This window comes from Pithys albifrons, chromosome 15 (genome assembly GCF_047495875.1).
Source record: "Pithys albifrons albifrons isolate INPA30051 chromosome 15, PitAlb_v1, whole genome shotgun sequence".
In the NCBI taxonomy this organism is placed as follows: Eukaryota; Metazoa; Chordata; class Aves; order Passeriformes; family Thamnophilidae; genus Pithys; species Pithys albifrons.
This window is the reverse complement of record NC_092472.1, coordinates 9,104,634-9,122,409: the sequence shown is the minus strand read 5'-3', so window position 1 is coordinate 9,122,409 and position 17,776 is coordinate 9,104,634. Positions and strand designations below refer to the sequence as shown.

General features: G+C 39.8%; 1 protein-coding gene across 16 annotated transcripts in view; it reads right to left on the bottom strand.

The window, feature by feature from the left end:
* FBXO38 (F-box protein 38) overlaps positions 1-17,776 on the bottom strand; it is a 45,081-nt gene that overhangs the window by 22,872 nt on the left and 4,433 nt on the right. For 14 of the 16 annotated variants that reach the window (XR_011699087.1, XR_011699093.1, XR_011699092.1 and 11 more), the window contains 18 exons: positions 17,079-17,242; positions 16,533-16,698; positions 16,067-16,204; positions 15,628-15,765; positions 15,119-15,212; positions 14,481-14,611; positions 14,000-14,170; positions 13,603-13,745; positions 12,541-12,763; positions 11,782-11,901; positions 10,732-10,911; positions 8,386-9,105; positions 5,129-5,229; positions 4,793-4,895; positions 3,597-3,763; positions 2,365-2,510; positions 1,463-1,566; positions 1,088-1,201 (listed from right to left, as the gene is read on the bottom strand). Coding sequence is in view for 5 of the 16 variants with exons in the window: in XM_071569820.1 (XP_071425921.1) it covers positions 1,088-1,201; positions 1,463-1,566; positions 2,365-2,510; positions 3,597-3,763; positions 4,793-4,895; positions 5,129-5,229; positions 8,386-9,105; positions 10,732-10,911; positions 11,782-11,901; positions 12,541-12,763; positions 13,603-13,745; positions 14,000-14,170; positions 14,481-14,611; positions 15,119-15,212; positions 15,628-15,765; positions 16,067-16,204; positions 16,533-16,698; positions 17,079-17,242 (3,123 nt within the window). In the remaining 11 variants the exon portion in view is untranslated. Of the gene's footprint in view, positions 1-1,087; positions 1,202-1,462; positions 1,567-2,364; positions 2,511-3,596; positions 3,764-4,792; positions 4,896-5,128; positions 5,230-8,385; positions 9,106-10,731; positions 10,912-11,781; positions 11,902-12,540; positions 12,764-13,602; positions 13,746-13,999; positions 14,171-14,480; positions 14,612-15,118; positions 15,213-15,627; positions 15,766-16,066; positions 16,205-16,532; positions 16,699-17,078; positions 17,245-17,776 lie in introns of those variants that run through there. The other 2 variants (XM_071569824.1, XM_071569825.1) reach the window with 2 other exon arrangements.

The following is a 17,776-nucleotide window of genomic DNA, read 5'->3' as shown; positions in this document are numbered from 1 at the left end:
CTAAGAAGAGGTATTCTGCCTTCCTTATATTAAAACCTTTCAGTAGCTCCAATACTTATTTAATGTATGTCAATACCATATGTCTGTGAGTGAAGGGAATCCCAGAGCAACACAAACCCTTCCCTGAGGCCTCTCTGACATCTTTCCAGGTTATCCATTCCAGTGATCACTTAAATGGTTTATAAACAAGAGCAATTAAGGATAAAGCAGAAGTCTTGCGTTTATTTTTAGGGCTTTAACATAATGTTTAACCTAATTACTCTTCTAAATCAAATACATATAATCTTTTTTTGGTAATCCACCCTGCATGCTGAACTACAAGCATTAAGTCTATGAATCAGTCTAAAATAAAATTTAAAAAATAAAACCAAAGAAAGGTATAGCAGAAAAAAACCCTCATCCTCATCCTCTTGAGATTCCTGCCCTTGAAATGGAGCTAGATAAGAATATCCGAAACAATGTCAATTAAAAATACCTCTAAGGAACTAGATTCCAAGATGTTCCTAATTAAGTACTGTAAGAACGTATTTTTCTCTGCTGCCAAGCAAGGTGTGTTCAGTTAAGCCCTAGGAAGTGCCTACTGTAATACTTGAGAAGACAAGCTCCTAAATAGAAAGAGGCATATCTATAACAAACACTAACCCACATCATCTGTTTCAGAGTTTTCAAGTCCAGTTCTTCCCTCTTTTATCCCAGGTTTCTGAGTTTTCTCACTTCTCTCTGCAGGACTCTCTTCAGCCTACCTTAACAACCTTCACAGAGCAAAGCCAGGGCAGCAGTTCAGCTGAGCTTTTAGCAGTAATGCCAATAATCTCCATAGAATATGAACTGCTGGGACTGCACACCACAGAATTATTTTTGTACATGTTTTAAATGCACCCAGATGTGACAAACCTATCACGCTTTCAGGCTGAGCATCAGACTGGCTCTGACTTTGTCAACATTAGGGGTCCCCAGCTGTCATTATACTGCTGTAGTATTGTGGCCTTCTCCTCTGCTGGACTCACCCAGTTCCCAACACAGTCTACCAAAAATAGCCCAAGAACTAGAAAACTAAAAAATAAAGGAATGCATTCAGATTACGCACTTCTTTCATCATCCTCAAAGTCATATCTGGCATAGCTGTTGGGCTCTGCTGTTCTCAGGGACCTCAGCCATGGGAAGTCAGTAATCATGGAGTAAGGAGCACCATCCACAATGCCTAGAAGACAGACAGGATGAGAATCCAAAGAGGACAATGTCACTCCTGCAACATAATCACTCTTCATCAAGTAAACCTGATTATCACACAGACTGGTCACTCTAATGCAGGAAAAGCACCTCCTCACTTCATTCCCCCACTGTGCAAAAGTCCCTCCACTTTCCTCACAACAATTATTATCCATGTCTCTTGTAATGATGCAAAGCTACTTCTCTCAACAAGAGACAGATCATCAGCTTTCAGCCCTCTATAAACACTCACCTTCTAGAGTGTAAATATCTCGTCCCCAAGGGTACTTAGTGTATTTCTTCAGGTCTTCTTCCGTTCGTGTAGCTTCAGGGAAGAACTCGTATTTAATTAGCTCTCTAGAGAGAAGGAGGAAGAGATTATAGCCAGAGTGATAGGAAATGGGAAGGTGGGAAGGAGGAAAACCAAGAGGGAAATCTTATTATACAACCTTTCCTTTAATGAGTCTGAATACATAGAAACATTTCTCTAAGACCCTCACACCAACTCAGTATCAATCCCTTCAATTTGGAGAACAATCTCAGCCAACAGGAATAGTTTGGGTGAGAAACCAAAGAGGATACCTTTGAGCACACCTTCCTATCACGATCCAGCATGGCTGCAACTAAACCAACTTCAAAAGTAAATTTGCTCTCCTAGTAATTTTAGTGAAAAGCCAGCACAACACAAGCACTGGTTTGAAAGAGCTGGATTAGAGACCTCTATACAATTCCTGGCTGCTGGGAATTCTAAGGAGCTGATACTGATTGAGTATCACCTTCCACAGAAACTAATACTATTTCTTGGAGCAAACCACTGTTTTTTAAAAGTCACTTATTTTCAGATTTGAAGATACTTCTCAGCCACTCCAATTATATCAATGTGCAATTGCATTATTGCTGGATGAATTATATGGTTATTGCCAGAGAATTTCTAGTATTTTCCATACGGGGAGGTTTATGGTCTGTAGTTTGTATTAGATGCATTTTAACACAGAAATTCTACACTGCACTATCTAGAATTCTACCTTTACTAGTCACAAAACCTTTTTTTTCTTTGATTTGGCTGCCAGAATCCAGCAGGTCTGACTGAAGCTGCAGCTGCTCAGTGAGCAGCAAACAACTCTTCTGCACAGTCACTGAAGGGCAGGTACTCACTGGTTGATATTCGCTATCGTGTCCATCCAGCTCCGAACTCGCACCTTGTTGCGGACATTGGGGGGGTTACTGAACTCATGAATGATGCAAATGTGGTAGGGATAAGGGCCACTAAAGATCTTCTGCTCCAGAGTCAGTGTATCAACCTGGGAAAAGCACCAAAGACTTTTGACCAACAGAAACAAAGAGATATGATTTGAGAGTCAAAAACAGAGAGGCATGCAGCAAATCCCCCAATTTGTGGGGGAACGTGCCCAATAAAAAGACATAATTAAACACATGACTAAAACCCTCCTAAGTGCAGCTTTTTCAATGAATCTTCTCGAATAGGGGAATAGGATAGGAAATGTCTATTTCCTGACGTGTTTCACAACTCCAATATGCAAGTAAACTTAGTAAAATCACATAATGATCTAAAGCTACATTCACTTCTCAGAATTTGTCTCTTGCTTAGCGTGATGGGTTGGTGGTTTGGTTTTTGGTTTTTCTTATCCCCTCATGTTTTTAGCACTGTCCTCTAAGACCTAAAGTAACAGATCTGGTTTCAAACAAAAGCTGGCTTTTATGTCCAATCTGCCTTCCCTCATTGGCAAACTAAGGCAGAAAAAGCAGGAGAGAAGCAGCACTGCAGTCCTACACAGAATGCTCTGGTTAGAGTGATAAAGTTAAAAAACCCCACATTCCAGATCTTAAATTAAACACTCTTAAATATTTGTGAAATGACCTAAACAATGTCACTGCTTACAGCTCCCATTACCACAACTGCCTTGCAACCCTGTTTAGCACCACAAGAGGAGGCTGCCTTCGGCACAGTGTCTGCTCCAACTCTGCTGTTACTGACTCTGATTTCAGATACCCGTGCCTACGTCCTGCTTCTGCCTATGGATAGGTACAAACTGGCTTAGGAGTAGTTACTTTTAGTAAGTTCCTTTTAGTTTACAGCTCCTTTTAGTTTTTACAGTTTCTTTTAGTTACTCAGTTTGAAATTAATTCAATGCATCACAGTATTTTACAGCACCTTCTAAGGCAATAAATACTGGAGACAGTAAGATTAAATCTCAAAACTCACTACCATCCAAGTTCCAGATTCTGCAATAAAAGTATTGATGGGCTAAGCTTTAATCAGCAAGTTTCTCGAGTTGTGTTACTGTAACATTTATATTTCTTGCACCAGTTGAAAACCACAGGCAGAACTTCAGGTCTGTTCACAATGAAATCCAAGTTGTGTGTACCTGCTGCATTGGGCGAAGATAAATGATCCTGTTTCTTTCTGGTGGCATCCTGAGAATCTGATCCAGAACCTGATCGATGTTTAACTTCTTGCACTGGGCATAGTCAAACCTATTGACAACTGGTGCATTCTCTACTTTTAAGTGCTTCAACACACGGCATCTTGTAGCTATAAAAGAGCAAACAAAATTGTTAAAAGAAATGATACTGAAAAGACCTTAAGAGCCTCCATCAGATATTTTCAAGGCTGACAGTTTCAAAAGAAGGCAAACAAGTACCAGAGAATAACTGAAGTTAAGCTGGCAAATTAATTGTATCAGAGAAATACACCAGCTGTTCATTTCTTCCATATTATGATCAAACTTTTAATTTAGAACTTGTAAGAAGAATCCTTTTAAAAGGCCATGTAAAATTTCTTCTAACAATAACCTTTTTCTCCCTTTGTTTCCTTTCACAAAGCCTCCTGAAATGGTCTGTGGACTGCCACAATTAAAAACCACTGACTTCAAAATCAGATCAAATATAAAGTATTGTGAACCCACACAATGGAAAATAATGCTATTTCCTTTCTAGCAACACTGCTCATTTAACCAAAATTTAGTTCAAAATCAATGTATGTTCTGAGAAGTATTCTGGAATAAAGACTTAATTTCTTTATTCTCTGCTAAGTAGATATATCTCATGTCAGAAGAAAAGGTCTTATTAAGTGTAGCTGTTGCAGAAAACAGAGAATGATCCAATAGTTCAGTAGAGCACCAGTCACACACCCTGGCATGTGAATGCAATGCAACCTAAATGCCATAATTGAGAACAGATTTTTATCATGTCAAGGAGTAAAGTATCATCATGTCAGCTAAATAATCTATGGAAGCATGAAGAAATGAGAGAAAAAAACAAGCTACTCTGAAACTCATTTCATCAACTTCCAATTATTGTATTATCACTCTCCAATAAACATCTCATCTTCCTAATTGTCAGATAATTTCATCTGTTGATTTTCAGATATTAATCTTCATTAAACCTGTTATAAGGAAAGGAATTCAGACTAAGCAGCAACAATATTTGGTGTTCTAAGCATCAGCCTGACAAGCAGCAGTGCAGCTGATGAATACAAAATAAGCAGTGGACTGACTTTAATTGTTTCAGGAATTTCTAATAATGTCACGTGGAGGAGACAGGCACAAAATGAACTACATACCATGTATGAACATCATTTTGGGACAGTCTTTCAGTACCAAATCTGTTATTCCACAATTGGTCAATGTGATTCCTACAAGGTTTTTGGATTTCAAAGTCAATACCTGGTGAAAACAAAACAAAAAAAAAGAATAAAGAAAAAAATGTATGAAAGGGTAAAAAAAAAGAAAAACTGAATTTTAAAAGATACTGCCAGATACAGCAGGATAATAACTGGATACTAATCAATATAATACAGCTTCAGTTCACAACAGGTTCTTGGAATTACAGACTAGGCTACTGGTGATTTATCAGCTACAGCTGAGAAACGTGTAGGAAGTAAAGAAAAAGACCTTACTTGAATATGATCATCTTCAATAACTGGGTCACTTGTACTTGTGGACTTGTCAGCTGTCCTTTTCCGCTTCGTGGTTTGCCGTGGCTTTGGCTTGGCTACTTCTGGAAACAAAAACATGGAAAAATCTTTCCTCTATTACATTTCAGGGGAACAATCAATGCAGTCCCTGGCCAATCAGAACATACATTTCTTACAGATCAAAACACCTGTGTGGCTTGAAAACAACTCTGTACCTTCTTTCACGAAACCCACTTTCAGGTTTGTGCTCAGAATCATTCACACTAAATAAATAACTTGGGGCAGGGAGGTGGGTTGTTTATAGACGAAAACACAGGAATGCTGAACCTACAAGTTCAACATCACTAAAGATAACGAGCCAAAAAAAGAAGATCAATTATTAGGTTACACTTGATTCTCTGCAGCAAACAGAACATCCTTGACAAATCGAAGAACCAAAATAGCTTTAATGTTTAAATAGTAGAAATAATCTCAAAATAGTGACAGTTATAAAAAGCAGACTGACAAGTAAGTTTTTCCTAATAGTGCAGAGGATGTCCAGGTATAAAACACTTAATGTTCCCAAGCTTCTTCTTACTCCATTTCATGGACCAATAATATCAAATTCCTGCCTGATTTAAAGGATGAGTCTTTGAAGACTAATGACCACCACCATTAGTTCAAATAGTAAGAGAAAAAAATGCCCTAGAATTAATTTTCTGTGATTAACACATCAAAATGAGAAATTATTCTACTAAAAATAAGCCTCCTTTGACTATTTGTTAGAACTTACAGCATGTCCACCAAGATTACCAGTCAAGGCAGGTGTGCAAAATATTAAAGTCTATACAAACTACTCATAGAAACATGGAATGGTTTGTGTCAGAAGGAAATTTTAGGCTCAACTCATTCCACTTCCCTGCCATGGGCAAGGGCACCTTCCACCAGACCAGGCTGCTTCAACCCCCATCCAACCTGGCCTTGGACACTTCCAGGGATGGAGTAGCCACAGCTTCTCTGGGCAACCTGGAAAGGCACTGGAATGTGCTTTACCACCTTCATATACTTCATACTAAACTACCATTAACATTGAAAAAAGTCTTTTCCAACTTATCATAAAATTCCATCAATACATGGTAAGCTGTTATGTGGCATCCAGTGGGCTGTGAGCTGCAGAATTCTGGCTTCTGCTTTAGGGCAGCAGGTTGAAAGACAGAATATTAAGTATTCAACTTGTGGCACCTGTGAATCATCATCCGCAGGGAACTTTCTGACAGTTCCTGGAGTATGTTCAGACAGTGAAATACTTCGTAGCCTGATTCTAGGAAAAACTTTCTGATTTTGTGTAGAATTGTTTGAGATGCAGCCCTGGGCCAAGAAACTTTTGCAGAAGGTTTAATGTATCACGCAATTTAAAATGTGAAAAGCTTCCTTCACTACAAATACAAACTAAAATAAGTTACAAAAACCCCACGACATTGCAAGTGTGGCTTACATTTTGACTAAAGTAAAAACCAAAATTACATGCGAGTCATCCTTTAGCCAGTTAGTCTGTGGGGATAATGCTTTTAAAATTTCACAGGCTTTAATATTTGGCTAAAAGCACCATTTAGCAGGAGTTAATAATGAGTTTAGAGAAAGCAAAAATTACTTTTACTATTAAACATGGCTTGTTACAGATGCTGAGAACCACAATGCCCTTTATGTTAGAATAATAAAAAGCTGTCATATTCAAGGCACAATTTTAGACCATTTATGGAAAAAATATTTCCAACCATGCAACAAAACATTTTTAGATTATACTCCAAGGAGTTGTATGTCCTGTCCTAGTAAAGAAAAGCCCTGGTACAGCCAGGCAGAAGCAGACTCACTGTCCCATGTGTTAAACATAGGTTTAAAAGATAAAAAATGGCATATCAAGTCTCATGCTCTGCCTCAGGCATCAGCTGATACCTGATGCTTCAAGGAGGAAAAGTGCATAAAGACACACATATTTGGATGGAGCTAGAAAAGCAATTCTTCTTATATACACTAAATACAAGGAATACTGAGACATTTTTCTGTACAAGCAGAACAGATCTTTTTCCTGACTAACAAAAGAAACATGAAAAGAGATACTCTCAGAAAGATATTCCAATTTAATACTTAGATCTGACAGACTTCACTTTGTGTGCTGGGAATAGCTGAGGACAGAGAAGAAATATTTTCTTCTGATTTTTGTGGATTAATTATTACCCATAATAGAGCAAGGCAGAAAACAGACATTTTAAATTTAACAGCAAGATCATCTCTTCAAACTGAGATGTGTCTAGCTACAGAACAACATCCCAGGTGATTTAGGTTTCGTTAACACTTGGGAACATGAAGATAAACTGGAAAAACACCAGCACATACTGTGTTTGAATCATTCCCTGTTAGCAGAGGTACAAATTTGCTATCAATCTTTTCTACCTCCAACACACACAGATTTTTCAGCTTCATTTTACTTGCCAGATATTCTCAACAAAGAATCCTGGATATATGAGATGGTGACAGACTAAGATGATTATTTTGGAACCAAGTATACTTGAAAGAAACAGCAAGTTCCCATCTTGCATCTATTCTTTTCTCCCAACATTTCTCCCTTCATTTCAGCCCTTCACATTTTTATTTTATGTAAAATGTACAAACCAATAATGTGAAGGATGAACCTATTTAACAAAAGGATCATTTTCAACAAATGATCACTATGCTTTATACACTTGTAAGCAGAACCGAATATGCAGGGCCAATATGCTTGGCTCAATCACAATTATTGGTTGATAAAGTACCTTTGCCCTCTTGCCAAGATTTAAGTGTACCTGTGATGTCTTTTTCCTTTTGAAGGGAGGATTTTAATGGGGCCGATAGACTTATGTTTCAATGAATAACAGCCTTCACAGGAAGACAGAGCTATCAAAAGAAGTTGCAACTGCTTTTCAAATAAGTAAATCAAATACTGTTTAGAATGTATGGGTAACACACACAGAAAGACTTGCATGAAGAAAAAAAAAGTCACTGGTACTTTCAGGGAAATCTCTTATTTTTACCTGGTTATGGCAGTCAGTCATTTCTGCTCCATCAATATTCTGACCCTTTGACAAGCCACTTGGTTTGAAATGATTAACTAACAAAGTTCATCTTTAACATCAACACTACCTGTGGGTGTTGCAGTTGCTCAGCACCGTCTCATGGCAGCACTGCATCTTACTCAGACATTACTATCTGTGTGTAAGTCCTACCTGGCTCCGACACCAGAGGGACGTGGGACAGCTTGCTCCTAGCTCTGGTTAGTGGTCGGCGAGGATACTCTTCCTTGTGCTGCAGCTCACAGCTCCTTGGCTGTGTGCCCACGCTCTCCTCCTCAGGGGCAGCCCCGCAGGTACTCCCACTAGTCCTCTCCTCCCCTGTTTCTCCCGCAGCCCCACAGTGTGGCCGTGTCCTAAGTGCAAAATCTGCCCCAGCGCTGCCTGGTCCGTTCCTGCAGGCTCCGCTCGTGGATGGACATTCCCCATCACAACCCCCACTAGTCCTCTGCTGCGTGTCCTGAGGCTTGTAGGAGGAACACCTGGAACAAACAGAGCTCTCCTCAGTGTCTCTCTCGCTGGAACCTTCCTGTTTACACGGCGAGCAGACACACTGCCTGGATTCCTCTCCAGCTGCTGGGCTGGCGCCAGCACAGTGGCTGTGAGCTGTCTGTGCACAGTCAGGGCTAGGAGAAGCAGCACTGCAGGAGCTGGATGTTCCCGTTGATCCTGTAGCATTACTGCAGCTTGCATAAGGATCTTTGCTTTTGTTCCTTTCAGGCATGTCACTTGCGGCTTTCATGTCTGCTTTAATCTGCTCACTGGTTACTTGACAGCCTTTTTCACAGCTGCTTTCCTCTGTGTGGAACTGCTTTGTCTGGCCCCCTTGGCTGGCAATGCATCTCTTCCGCAGGGGTGTCTTGCCTTTACCACTCACTGTGAGAGTCAAGAAAGGGAGAACAACGAGACAAACTAAAACACAGCTTAAATAAATGCTGAGTGCTATTCTGTTAAAGACTACTTAAAACAAGGCAGCCTAGAGGCCAATGACAAATCTCATCAGGACCAAGCTATGTTATGGGAATTATTAGTATTTCTACTAGTTTCTGAATCTTGGTAATGTCTTGCAGCTATTTTTGTAGTGATTTGCTGAGGTGTTTGTCAGTAAATGAGATACAAATCTGCCAGAGAGGCTCATATTGTCACAGAGCAGCTCACTACTTAAATAGGCCAAAGCACAAGAATAGGAAAGAAATGCTAATAATAGAACCACAGAATGGCTCTAAGGGACGTTAGAGATCATTTATTTCCAACCCCTGTCACGGGCAGGGACACCTTCCACTATACTGGGGTGATCCAAGCCCCATCCAACCCGGCCTTGGACACTTCCAGGGATGGGCCAGCCCCAGCTTCCCTGGGCAACCTGTGCCAGGGCCTCACCACCCTCACAGGGAAGAACTGTTCTCTAGTATCTAATCTAAATACACTTCTGTTTTCTTAAATAGGAGGAATACATCTGAGGAATCAAATAGTATCAGAGACAGTGCTAAGGTTCATGCTTTCAGCAGCAATCCTCAGCGCCCCCTCCTGGGCATGGGGAGTGGTGTCAGTAGGTAAGAGAAGCCTCAGTTCACAGACGGATACAAAGCCTTACCAAACCAGAGTACAAAATATAACAGGAACTTAATCACAGAATCATTCAGGTTGGAAAAAATCTCCAAGACCATTGAGTCCAACCTGTGGCCCATTCCCACCTTGTCAACTAAACCAGGGCACTGAGTGCCACATCCAGTCATTCCTGGAACACCTCCAGGTATGGGAACTCCACCACCTCCCTGGACAGCCCCTGCCAATGCCTGACAACCGTCTCAGTGAAGAAATTCTTCCTGAACATCTACTGTCTTAATCCTCTCTGCTAATTTCACTAACCCAAGCCCCAAATCCCCATTACTGGCCATACAAAAGTTTATGCAAATTCTGTCCAAAACCAGGTTATTTCAACCCACCAGCAAGAACTGACATTCACACTACAGGCACAGCACTCTACAGATTCCCAAGATGGAACTGCCAGTCTTGCTGAAATGTACTAAATGGGAGAGGGACTGACGTGTATGGAGTATGCCAGTTACAGCAGGAAGGTACTTGATCCAGTCCTGCTTGGTATGTCCTAGGCTTTGCAGAAATTAAACCAGTACTAGACCAGTATATTTCTCAGTCCTTCACAAAGCTAGATTTTTCTGTTAATTGCTTAGCTAAATTTTCCTTAAGGCTTAACACTGTATGTACTTCATCAGACAACACAGCTGCAAATTTGGCTTCACAGACATGGTAAATGCTGGCCACTTGGAAATCCCAAAGAAGAGCTGCAGGTTTCTTGTCTGTGCAGCATCACTATTCCTTTGTTTCCACATAGCACCCGTGATCAGAGTTCAGAGAAATATGTCCTTACATCTTCAATCTGGATTCATAACAAAGCTAGAAATAAAACTAAACAAGATGGAAAGACAGAAGCTTAAGAATAAATGTTACTTAAGAGTGCACAGGAAGCCTTTTGTTCCACACCTGAAGGTTCTCTAGTTTCCACTGGATCTCTGCTTTTCTCTTCTCCATCTGAGTAATTCTGTGCAATGCTGTTGGAGATGCAGGCTCTTGAAGTCCCCATGTTTTCCTCCTCATCCTCACTGTCTGAATCATGGATAGTAATAGGTGTTGCTTTTACAACAGGTTGAATGCCACTTGGTCCTGAAAAGTAGAATACCAACACTTCATGTAAAAATGACCAGTATGGATTAAAGGGCTGAAGAACTTACAGAAATGCTTCGAAAATTGTAAGAAATTAATTTACTTCAATTTAACGCCCCATTCAGTAGCTGCCCCATTAAAAGGTAAATAGCAGAAGAGCATTTCAGCACTAAAGCATTCTAGTTTGGAAGGGTAAGAGTGTCACAATGGAACAGAAAACACAGTTTTCTGTAATGTTTCTCTGCTTCAGAACAGCTTAAAGGTTCTTCCACAACTGTATGAGTAAACAACATACTATAAACAGTCTCTAAAACCTCCGCCACAGAGACAGAAATGTTGGTCAGAACATTGGCATTTACCCTTCTAAATCTTGAAAAACCTGAACAGATCCAGCATACATGAATACTACTTCATGTTGTTGGCTTATTCAGTAGAAAATTATGCTGTGCAGCAAATAATGGCTAAAAAAGAAATCAAGACTGCCTCATGTCACTAACACAATTAAAATTAACACTAGAACAAGCTGTCCTGGCTTAAAAAAAAAGCAAAACAGAATCCACATGCTGCTGTGAAAGAAGTAAGGCCATCAACACCAGAGGCACAAGATAAGCTCATTCAGACCTTCTAACTCTTATACTGAGCACAGAAACCAGACTAAGATCAAGGGATTTCACTTCATATGCAAAGAGAACTCTGGACTGTAAAACAGACTTTAAAACAGAACAATTTCTTTACAGAAGTAAGCTGTGCTAGCATCATTATTCCAAATATAGCAGACAACTCAGCCAAAGAAAAACTAGACTTATATTGAAAAATTTAACCCTTGGAGAAGGAGATACCAAAAGGTTCTTTCTTTCTAAAGCCAGTTACCTGCTTGCTCTTCATCCACCTCCATAGGAACAACGGCCTGGCTGGGAGCTGGGAGCTCATTTGGGCCCTGCCCAGCAGCCAACCCTTCTTCCTGTGCAACCTCCTCCATCTCATTCAGTGCTGGAAAGATGAAGATGAGGTCAAGAATAGGAACAGAATGAACAGAGCCCACCAGCACCCACAGCCAGAATCATCAAGAAATAAATAACTAACAGCTGCCTTGATTGCTTTGGGGAGTCTCTGAGTTGTATAAAGCCTCTCACATATTTGTCCAACACCTCTTTAGCCAAAGCCCAAGCCTTAATTTTTGAGTTTAGTTCACCCAAATTTTCCACTCCTCCTCAAAAGTCTTGTTCTATCACAGTGAGCAGCATAACCAGGATTTGCATATTCACTCTCTCCAATGACTTTTGCCTTTGCTGGGAAATATTAAAACTATACCATAACCACTGTGATGTTCTCCCAGCCCTGACCAGTCTAGAAAACATTCAGCACTTCCACAAGAGGGTATCACACAGACTCTGCCTTGCCAACACCTGTACTGACACACATCACTGCACTGTAATGTACCTCTAATACCACACAGTGACAGCTTTTATCACAGGTATCAGGGACATGCAGAGAACACTTAGGAAAGATTAAAGCTACATACTAGAAACTGAGAGGGCAACAAGCTTTCCATATATATCTTCTCCAGGACCCTCCCTACGTATGTCAAAGCAAATGAAATCACTCCCTACACAAGTTCACCAAGATTACCCTCAGCTGCAATCTGCTGCTCCTCAGCTTGACCATCTTGCCGTAGCTCATTCTCCTCATTCTGGTCATTTGCGTGTTGGTGATTGTTGTGGTGGATGTCTGGGTTATTGTTATTCTGGTGGTTATTGTTGTTGTCATTGTCATTGTTAGAGTTCTGATTGCTGACTAGGGCAGAGGAGACCCCAATTCCTGTGCCTGCACTTAGGCCCACACGAGCACAACCCTGAGAACAAAGAGCAGGTATTAAGATTTGAAAACACAGATAAATTATCTGAACAACATTCCCTAACACCAACAGAAAAAGCACTCTGATGGTAATGTCTGGGATAGCACATAATAAGAGGGAGACTGTCCCTCATACTTCTTCATGCATTGCAGAGGTCCATCTTTGGGTTGATAACACAGAAAACTTACACTCAAACTCCTAATGAAAGGGAACTCCACAAAGGACATGATTTTACTTTATTGAATTGTGTTCCATTTGCTATGGGATCACATGACACCAACAGAGAGAGCAGATTATCTACACAGTCTTCCCAGAACATAACAGCCTCAAGACAGAATGACCAAAGGAAGCAGGTTTGTATGTAGGCAGTTTTCATTGCATTACAGCAGCTTAACAAAGATTTGTTTTACATTGTGAGAGGGGACAACATGAAGAAAAAATACATAAGCTTTGAAACCACTCCAAGAGTGGAACAGTACCCTCATTTCACCCACTACAAAATCATAAAAACCTCCCAGCATTGTAAACAGATTGTGAAAAAATTGTATAAAAAGCAGCGGCAAAATGAAGCATCAGCACAAACCTCAACAGAAACAACACGAGTTTTATCTTCTGGTCACATATGCATAAAAAAAATCATACCTTACCACTGCTCCCATTTGCAGAAGCATCATTCTCCCCAACATATCATGATAATAGCAACAGCAAACCAGAGTAATTTATTACCAATCTATTTAATTAATGACAACTTTTAAAAGAATGCACAACAGCTGGAGCACACTGTATCTTCAATAAACTAGCAACAATAAAAAGCAAAACAACTCTCTGAAACTCACCTTAGGAGGTTCTCTAAACATCTGGTCCAGAGAAATGAATTCTAAGCTTGGCAACAACTCGATGAACTGACTAAAAGAATCCAGCTTTATGGCGTGGCATCGCACCAGGGTGAGGTCAACCAGGCGGGTCCACCTCGAATGATCTGCGGGAGAGAAGGGAAGCATTTCCTGAAGGATTCCCATCTCACTTGATTTTCATTATACCCCTTTCAGATTTGAGAGCAGCATCCTCTATATCTCCATTCTGACTGTTACCAGCATCATTATGGTTTCAAACCAAGCATCATCTACTGTACTTACTAAGAAATAGAACAAGCAGTACTATGATCAGAGAAATTCTGGTTTACTAGCACAGTAATTCATATAATAGCTCTAAAATTTCAAAGGTGTGCAATACCTGTGATCCAATTATTTGGGTTATGTAGATGTGGGCAGTTGTAAATGACCAGATACTTGATGAAAGAAAAAACTTCATTTACAGCTTTCATACCAATATCTGTAATAATTCCTGGATTTTCAACCACATCAGCCAAGCCGTACCTCACCAAGTCCGTACTCGTCATTTTACCTAAGAAAGAGACAGCAGCAAACACAGCAGTAAATTTGCCTTTTAGAGCATTATCTTCTAACTCCCTATTTTAATCCCATTTTGCAAAATTGATCAGATTATTTCTTAAGTTCAACAAAGCTGAAACTTTCCCAATTTTACTAAGAGTTTCAGGAAGTGAGGAAAAATACATTTGGCTGTATGAAATCACGAGCCTCAATACAGGCAACACTAACATTCTTTTTAATCACTCAGCACATGATTAAAAACACATCAACTCATGTAATCCTTATGTTTGTAAATAATTTATGTATATAAAAAAATGTCATACACTGTAGTAAAAACTCATCAACGTATCCTAGATGAAGAGTTTCAAACTGTGGAAATTCCAGTTCAGCCATCTTCAAAGCAGAAAAAACACCATCTTTGGTCAAGGAAGGCTGGATCCGCACTTCGTGCAACCTGAATGTAATTAAAAATTGTTAATTGTAAGAATTGTTCCTATTAAACGCAGACCAAAACACAATTGCCACAGAAAACACTCAAGGAGGTGACCTGTCATAATAAAATGAAAGAATTCTTTCAACCACGGCAGGATTCAGAGGTTGTATCTTTATGGCAGTATTTGACAGTTATTTGTGTGTATATACACATATATATATAAAATATATATAATATAAATTATTATTTGCAAAATACAATATGACACATGTTTAATATATAGTAATATATTGTGAGACCAACAGCACCACACTTTTCAGACATAGTTGTAAGGTGGCGGATTATGACACAAAGGGATTCAGAAACAGACATAATCCAGTTATTTTATTCTCAGAACACCCCTGTTACATAAACTTTAAATGTGCATTCCTTAAACTTTTGACAGTTGTTCTGCTTCTTGGACTTCATTACTAAGTCACTTATTTTGAAAAAGGAGAAGGGGGGCCAAGGAGATCTGAGGGCTGGTACCTTCGTGCAGCAGTTATGATGAGGTAGCCAAGATCCACTTCAAGTGCATTCTTGCAAGCTCCCAGAACTATAGTGTGCAAATTCCTAAAACCACCTAGCAAATAAAAAACAATCTTCTTTCACTTCAGTCATGTCTCACAACCTTAAGGCTTATACATTTCCATCAGTGTTGTCTTGACAAGTGAAGGAACAAAACACTTTTTTTTTTTAGATAATCAATAAAACCAATTATTTGCACCCAGCTCCCCTCCAGTCCTGATAGTTCTATTCACCAATAATCGCCTCCGGAAGGCAGCTCATTAGTCAAGAGTTAATTGCAGTTGGAACACCAAAACAATACCAAATAAAAAGCATATTTAGCACCATAGCAATGGTGCTAACCATTCCAAACTTGGAAATAAGTATCAAGAAAGGATATGGTACAGCTAAGCTTCACAGGCCTCCACATTCTAGTACTTTTATTTATTTACTTATTTTTGTTTAAGTATGAGGGATAAGAAGTTTCATACCTGATCTCCAGCTATCTTCTACCACGTGCTGGATAAGCCCTCCAAGAAATGGAACACGAACCAGTTCTAAGTGCTCCAAATTTCGAGCAGAAGCCAGGCCTGTCACCAGGGGAACGTACTTCAGAGAATTTGTGGGTCCTACACAGAAAGAGCCAAAGGCAAATCAGGCTGTTCACTTGCCATCCCTGAATGTGTCACATGAAAGAATTTAAAAATATCCACATATATCCACCTATATCAGGAAGTCAACAGAACCACACAGCACCAAATAACATACAGGACAGGGATACATTTCTGTCCAACACCACGATTAAAACAACAACTGTTTTCACTATCTTGAATTCTAAGACTGCCATTTACAGTTGGTGCCTGAACAGCTTTAACAGAATCAGGTTTCTTACATGCTCTAACATCCCCTTCATGTATGAATCCCTCTTACCAGCACAGTTCCTCATGACAAAAGCACGTAAGCTGATACAAAGGAAATCTTTAAAAGGCTGTGGTTTGGTGAGTCTCACCCACTTCAAATAAAGGTGCCTCAGCATTGGAATACAAGGAATCTCAGGGACATTCACCCCTAATAACACATAAACAAAACAAACAAATATTTTAAACAAACTTTAAACCATAAATTGCATGACAAATTTCTGGCTTCAGAAAGGAAGTCTTTGCTATGTGGCATGTGAGAAAAGCTGTAAACACTTTAGACAAGTGCTTCGCCTGGGTTTGCCAACACAGTTTTTCAGAACTTGCCCTTTGGACCTGCTATCACATATATAGCAACTAGTATCTCGAAAATGCCACAGCCCAAAGTCCCTTTCTTAAAAAGAATTACAATCTTGCAGTTTCAAAGCCTTTAAATTCATCTGTGGTGAAGCCAACTACTTCATCATTACCACACTCACCTACTAAGTGCAAAGTCTGAATTTTAGCTCCTATAGGTATTTTCAGCTTGTTCTCGGGTGGAATTGGAAAAGCACCATTACGATTACGAAACTTCCCTAAAATGTGAACTTGTGGCATGTATGTCCAAATAGCTTCCACCAGCTCTAAATGAGAGGTCTCAACACCCTGGATAAAAGGAAGCAAAGCAAATGCTCTAACACCAGTTCAAGCAACAACATCCTCTTAACCACATAAACTTCTCAATAACACACTATATATAATGCAAGGTGTTATTTCACTTTTAATTTCTAGCAAGACTTGTCTTTTTAAAAGCAGAAGGATCAGTTTTAATTCATTTCTGGACTTAAGAGCACCCATGACTCCCACTGGTGCAACTAAAAATAGTACTAATTAGTAAACAGGGTCACAATTAACTGCTCCTCTGTATGGCCAGGTCTGAAAACAAAGCCATGTAAGAGATAAGTCCCCATCACATTTCTCGTGCTCTGTTAACATGCACCATCTCTGCTGCTGAAGGAGGTTGTCTCTCGAGTCCAACCACTCACCAGCAAATTTGGACAGGCCTGCAAAGCCTCTAAAACTCCAGGAATGCTGAAAGCTTCATGGCCACGGACTCTGCGTCTTTCAAGATACCTGGGATGAAGACCATAAAGCTGTTCAATGTCTGGCATCTTCCTCAGCAGCGTTAGGAAACTGGAATCAGTGAAACCTAAGATGACAACAACAGATTTAATATTTGTGTGACAGGAGACACTGAGCTGTAAAGGGAAAGCCAAATACACTGTTCTCTTTTTGTGGCAGTGTAAGTTCTAAGGTGTTGATATATGTACTCAGTGAAGCAATGGCTTGTCATTTACTTCCACTTTTTAGAAATTAGGGCCTACATATTCTTTGCCTTGAATTCTGCAGGCTTGTTGCAGGTTTCCCTCAGTGGAACACCAGGCAAACCATACTCTCTCCCTTTTCAGATTAAGCACCTCTGCAGAGTGTCAGGTTTTGTGTCTCTACTTTTCATGGAATTCCGTTTATCAACTACATGGCTCAAAAAAGCCCCAACTGCATCAGTTACATCAGTTCCTCACTATTCACCACAGCTCACATTTCTCATAGAAACAAGATGGCTTCTTAAAGCAAAGATTTATTTTATTCTAATCTAAGACAACACAAAAGGATTTTAAACAGCTAAGTTACCTGTATTTACACTGATCTTAGGCTAGGTCTGACCTACCTGGTATCAGCCCTA